The following is a 6,481-nucleotide window of genomic DNA, read 5'->3' as shown; positions in this document are numbered from 1 at the left end:
CAGGGTCATTCGGGTTGAGAGAGAAAGAGTTCTCCGGGAGAATCCGATTAGAGCGAGACTCGAGTAGAAACCGTATGGGTCTGACAGCACCATGCTCGATATACGGTCTCTGGGATATTAGATGGATGAGGGACTATAGGTACATGGTAACTGAGGACAGACAGGTCCAATGGATTGGATTCCCCTGTATCGTCTGGGGACTACGGCGTAGTGGCCTAGTACTTCCGTAGTCGATGAGTCGAGTGAATTATTACGGAGATAATAATTCACTGAGTTAGAAGGAGTTCTGACAGGTATGACTCACGGCCAGCTCGATATTGGGCCTAGAGGGTCACACACATATGGTAGGCATTGCGATGAGTAGAGGTTCGGATATGAGATATCCGACGGAGCCCTTGTCTTATTGGATGCAGATCCAATACCCACTAGGGAAAGGACCCATTAGGGTTTTGACACGGGATCTCTATAAATAGGAGGGATTCACAGCCTCATAGGCTAGAGTCTTTGCTTGCCCTTCCTATTCTCCTCTCCCTCTCCACCTCAGAGTAGGCCTGGAGTTTTGAGGAGCGTCGTCGCAACCCTGCTGTGTGGATCACCGCTAGAGAGGAGGACGCTTGACCTCCTTCACCCTCTCCTAAGGATCTGCAAGGAAACAGGGATATACGATCTCCCTAGGTAACACAATCTCTATACGCAGTTTTGTGTTTTTGCGGATTTTGCGCACCAATCTTCGCACGACGATGATAATCTTTTTGGGAATCGGGGATTTTTGTTTTCTTGTTCTTCCGCTGCGCATATGATGTCGCCCCCCCCTATGATTTCCCAACACTCAGGTGGCAGGACAGCCTCAGTTTCGAACGCGAGGCTGTATGGGGATTCTTCGGTTGCGGTTTTGGGGGTGGTGCGTAGCGATCACAGCACGCTGGGGAGTTCATCTGTCCAGGTCGATCGGGCTGCCGTCACTCTTCTTTTGAGTCCATCCAGGATGGACCGGTTGGTTACCTCCGCTAGCCCGTTGGTCTGAGGATGGGCCACCGAACTGAACTTCAGCTGGATGCCATTATCGACACAGAACTCCCGGAATCTTCTGCCGGCAAACTGAGGTTCATTGTCCGTGATAATGGCCTTTGGCAACCCGAACCGAGTTACAAGGTTCTTCCACACGAATTTCTCTACTTGGTGTTCTGTGATTGTTGCTAGCGATTCGGCCTCGACCCACTTCGTGAAATAGTCCACCCCCACAATTATGTACTTCCGTTGTCCGGAGGCTAGTGGGAAGGGCCCGAGCAGGTCCAAACCCCACTGCGTGAATGGCCACGCGCAGTCGATGGGACTGAGCGGGACCGCGGGCTGTCGGGGTGCGCGGGCGTGCTGCTGGCACGAACTGCACCGCCGAACGTAGGCTTTGGCGTCCTGGGACACGGTCGGCCAGTAGTAGCCTTAACGGAGTATCTTGTGCGCCAAGGTTCGCCCGCCGATATGCTCTCCGCATACCCTCTCATGGGTTTCGGTTAGGACCATCTGGGCTTCGTCGGGCTCTAAGCATCGCAGGAGGGGGTAGGTGAAGGACCGTTTGTAGAGGCGACCACACTCCACGGTGTACCACGCGTGCGTGCGACGCAGGCGCCGAGCCGCGACTTCGTCGAGGGGGAGGGTTCCATCTCGCTTGAAGCACAGCAACTCTTGTACCCATGTGGTTGGCGCGCCGCTTGGGGCTGTAGTTGCTATTTCGACGACGCGGGCAGGGAGCTCCTCGATCTCTGGCCATGTTTCGGAGGTCGGTTTTGACGCCAGCTTGGCTAGTGCGTCGGCCCGCTCGTTCTCCTCCCTCGGAACGTTGGATAGTGTGAAATAGCGAAACTTGGCGGTTAGGTCCCTTACCCGTGCCAGGTATTTCGCCATGGTCGTGTCCCGAACCTCGTATCCGCCGTTGAGCTGCTCGGCCACAAGTTGCGAGTCGGTGAGGACGCGTATCGCGGCCACCTGCATCTCGAGGGCCAGCTTCAGCCCTGCCAGGAGCGCCTCGTACTCCGCCTCGTTGTTGGTGGCTTTGAATCCGAACCGAAGGGATCGCTCGAACGAGCGTCCATCAGGGGCGAGGAGGACCAGCCCTGCGCCGGCGCCCTTTGGGTTCGCCGAGCCATCAACGTGCAGGGTCCAAGCTTCTGGGGCTTGTTCGAAATCTGCGTTCTCCAGCTGTGTCAGCTCCGCAATGAAGTCCGCTACCACCTGAGCCTTGATGGCGGTCCTAGGCGAGTAGCTTATGTCATGTTCGCCGAGCTCCACTGCCCATTTGAGGAGCCGTCCTGCAACATCAAATTTTGTTAAGACCTGTCGAAGGGGTTGGTCGGTGATGACCTCCACCGGGTGTGCCTAGAAGTAGGGGCGCAACTTCCAAGCTGAGAGCACCAGGGCGAGCGCGAGTTTCTCTATCGGTGGGTAACGCTCCTCAGGTCCACTTAGGACGTGGCTGACGTAGTAGATCGGGAGTTGTTGGCCGGAGCTTTCCTTGACCAGGATGGAGCTGACTGCATGCTGGGAGGCCGCCAGGTAGAGGCCTAGCTTCTCGCCCGGAGAGACGGAGGCGAGCCGGGGGAGGCTGGCCATGTGCTGTTTTATTTGTTTGAAAGCTTCCTCGCATTCTGGTGTCCACTGTAAGCTCTTCGGGCTCTTGAGCGCCTTGAAGAATGGGAGGCAGCGATCGCCCGATCGGGTGAGGAAGCGAGACAGAGCGACAATTCTTTCGTTAAGTCGCTGCAGGTCTTTAACCGTCCGGGGAGACTGCATGTTGATTATAGCTTGAACCTTCTCCGGGTTAGCGTCGATTCCTCTCTCGTGCACGATGAACCTGAGGAACTTCCCGGATGTGACATCGAAAGCGCACTTTGTGGGGTTAAGCCGCATGCCGTACTTGCGTAGCGTGGCGAAGGCCTCGGCCAGGTCGGCTACGTGTGTTACGGCCTCCTGGCTTTTCACGATCATGTCGTCCACGTAGACCTCCATGTTTCTCCCTATTTGATGTGAGAACATCTTGTTTACCGTTCTCTGGTATGTGGCCCCAGCATTTTTCAGCCCGAACGACATGACTTTGTAGAAGTACACGCCTTGATTGGTAAGGAAGGCCGTGTGCTCTCTGTCTCCGGGCGCCATCCTGATCTGGTTGTACCCTGAGTAGGCGTCCATAAAAGAGAGTCGCGCGTGACCGGCCATTGCGTCGACCAGCTGGTCGATCTTCGGGAGGGGGTAGCAGTCTTTAGGGCATGCATCGTTGAGACTGGTGTAGTCGACACACATTCTCCAGTTTCCATTGTGTTTCTTCACGAGAACTAAATTGGATAGCCACTGAGGATATTTGGTTTCTTCTATGAAGCCCGCGGCTAGGAGCCGGTCCACCTCCTCTTGTATTGCACGCTGTCGGTCAGGAGCCTGGCGCCAGGCCTTTTGTTTTACCGGGCGGGCGTCAAGTGGGATGTTGAGGTGGTGCTCCACGATCCCTGTGTCGACGCCCGTCATGTCCGATGGGGACCAGGCGAAGACGTCGGCATTTTCCCGTAGGAGACCGACGAATTGCTTCCGTTCTTGCTCAGGTAGTTCCGATCCGATCTTCACGGTCTGGTCTAGTCGGGCTTCTATCAAGGGAATGTCGACGGTGGACCCCGTCGGATGGGGATGAGGAGTCAGTTTTTTCGTTTCCCACGGATCTGCCAGGGGTGACTTGGTCCTGGTTTTCTTGCCCAATGATACAGCGGTAAGGTAGCACCGCCGGGATTCTCGGGGGCTTCCTGTGGCTTCCCCGACTCCATCGTGAGTCGGGAATTTAATGGTCTGGTAGTAGGTCGAGACAACCGCTCTGACTTTGTTGAGGGTCGGCCGACCTAGTATGGCATTGTAAGCGGTAAGGAGGTCAACCACCAGGAAAGTGGTTATCACCGTCTTCGACCTCGGCGGGGTCCCCAGAGTCAAGGGCAAAGTAATGGCCCCCAGGGGCGATATTGAATCTCCCGTGAAACCGGTAAGCGCCGAACACATCGGGCTTAGGTTTCTCCTGGCCAAGCCTAGCTTCTGAAAGGCGTCGAAGTAGAGTATGTCGGCCGAGCTCCCTGTGTCGACCATGATCCTCCTCATATGTGCGTTGGCTACCCTGGCGGATATCACCAGGGCGTCGTCGTGGTTGGGTTGCTCGGCAGCACCGGTTGGGAAGGTAATCTCGGGCTCCGGCTCGTGCCCCGAGGCTTCGTCGGGGGCGGCTCGAGCATACGCCTTCCTGCCTGACGTAGAGCCTCCTCCTAATGCGGGACCCCCGGCTATCACATCGATGTGCCGCTCGACGGGGCCCTCTGGGCGAGGAGACTGTTCTTTGTTCAGCCGGAGGTACTGGCTGAGGTGTCCTCTGAGGATAAGCTCCTCGATTTGCTTCTTCAATTCGTAGCATTGCTTAGTGTTGTGCCCGTGTTGCCGATGAAATCGGCAATATCTTGATCGGTCCGCGAGCTCCCGTGGGTTCCTCATCGGGCGAGGGTCCTTGAGCAGCCCTTTCCCCTTCTCGTGTAGGAATATTTCAGTCCGGGACGAATTCAAGGCGGGAAGAGGAAGCCTTGGGTCGGATCTGTCCAACTTTCGCCGAGAGGCGGCGGGTTGTTGCTGTCGGGGCGGCTCTGACTTAACCTTTTTGTGTTCCTCCCGCCTTCCAGCCATCCAAGTCTCCGCGGCGATAAACTGACTAGCACGCTGGAGCATCTCGAGGACCGCGACGGGGGGTCGCTCCACGAGCGACCAGAAGAATTTGGAGGGTCGGAGGCCTATCATGAATGCCTGCATCAAGAAAGAGGGGTGAGCGTCCGACAATCCATGGATTTGGGTCATAAATCGGTTCACAAAATGGGAGAGGGGCTCGTCCTCCTTCTGATTGAGCCCGAGGAGCAACGCCATGGACGGCTTAGGTCGGGCGTACGCCAGGAAGTTAAGTTGAAAATCTTTGGCGAGTTATTCGAAGGAGGCGACGGTCCCTGGCTTCAGGCCGCTGTACCATGTGCGGGACGACCCCCGCAGAGTCGTGGGGAATGCCCTACACATCAGGGCGTCAGAAGTCCCAAATAGTGCCATATGGGCGCGAAAGGCGGCCACGTGGTCCGTCGGGTTGGTGGCGCCGTCATACGCATCCAGGGAGGGAAGGCAGAAGTGCGACGGGACCGCCTGCTCTTGTATCTCAGGGGTGAATGGAGACCCTTGGCGTCCGTCCACCCTGAGCTCTCCCTTTGACTTGCGGACCTCCTGTTGTACCTCGTCAAGCCTTTGACTGACAAGGCATAGCTGAGCTCGCAGGGTATTAGTCGAGTCGGCGGTCGGAGCGTCGGGCTCGGGTCGACTCGCTGTGTCTTCTGCTTCTCGGCTCCCCGGCCGAGCTGCGGGGTTTTGAGGTGATACGGGGAGCTCAGGGAGTGGTGCGTGAGTCTGGACAGGGGTCTCCCGTTGTGGCGAGGGCCGGGTCACGTGCGGAGGGGTCCGTTGGGAGACGATCGGGATGAAGGTCTGGACCATGCTGGTCAGGGTCCGGACTTGGTGGGCGAGGTCGTGAAAAGCCTCAGGCGATACTGACGGCGGGCGAGCGGGTGCGCCGTCGGGAGGCGTCAAGCCTAGGTCATTGAACAGTTGCCAGTAGCGTTCCGCCACCGTTGCAGGGCGTTCGTCGCGAGCTCGGTCCTGCGAGGGGTGTTCCCCCGAGGCGGGGAGCCCAGCGGGTGAGGACTCGCCGGGGTGGATTCGCTAGTCACCTGACATCTGGCCCTCCTTCTAGCGCCAATCTGTTACGGTAAGTAACTTTTTGAAGCCGTGGCCTCGGTTCTGGGGTTCGGATGTCGGGGATCTCGGGCGACGTCCCTCGGGGTCTCCCTGCGGTCGGGATCGGTCGTTCGGGGTGGTAGATCGGGTCGGCAGCTCTGCAGCAGCGCCAGGAAGAGACCACCTCGCCTTCGTTCCTGCACATAGGTCGGGTCGGGGGCTCGGCCCGACCCCTCCGACGATCAAGTTAGCGATGATGTGGAGAGGGTTTTGGAGGAAGAGAAACCTCCGTGTGTTGAGTGTGTGTTTTTCCCTCTGCTCAGGATTCAGGGGTATTTATAGAGGAGGTTGGATGTTACCTGACGTAGTTGTCTGTAGGGTAGGACTGTACCTTCGGTGGCGTCTGACATTGCCACTGGGGCTGCGTGGGAGGCCGAGCTGCTGCAGGGTATGGCGAGCCTTGGGGATCGTGTCGCTCAAGGGGATACTGTCATGACGTGTCACATCACCATTTTTACCCCTATCAGACATCATTATTTTGGAATGTAAGATTATCAAGAAGAAAATTACACATGCTACAAAGGGGCTATCCTTAATGAAATTTAATAAGAATTAAAAAAATTAAGTTGCTATCAATCTATAAATATATATATACATATATATATATATATATATATATATATATATATATTACACACACTAC

General features: G+C 56.4%; 1 protein-coding gene across 1 annotated transcript; it reads right to left on the bottom strand.

Annotated features, from left to right (window-relative positions):
* Positions 1-912: 912 nt before the first annotated feature.
* Positions 913-4,929, bottom strand: LOC135618070 (uncharacterized). Its single transcript, XM_065118972.1, has 3 exons — positions 2,445-4,929; positions 1,495-2,306; positions 913-1,413 (listed from the first exon to the last, which is right to left on the bottom strand). The coding sequence occupies exons 1-3, from the start codon at positions 4,927-4,929 to the stop codon at positions 913-915; spliced, it is 3,798 nt and encodes a 1,265-aa protein (XP_064975044.1).
* Positions 4,930-6,481: the final 1,552 nt, after the last annotated feature.

The sequence above is a fragment of the Musa acuminata genome, chromosome BXJ2-7 (genome assembly GCF_036884655.1).
Source record: "Musa acuminata AAA Group cultivar baxijiao chromosome BXJ2-7, Cavendish_Baxijiao_AAA, whole genome shotgun sequence".
Lineage (NCBI taxonomy): Eukaryota > Viridiplantae > Streptophyta > Magnoliopsida > Zingiberales > Musaceae > Musa > Musa acuminata.
This window is presented reverse-complemented; position numbering and strand designations above follow the sequence as displayed.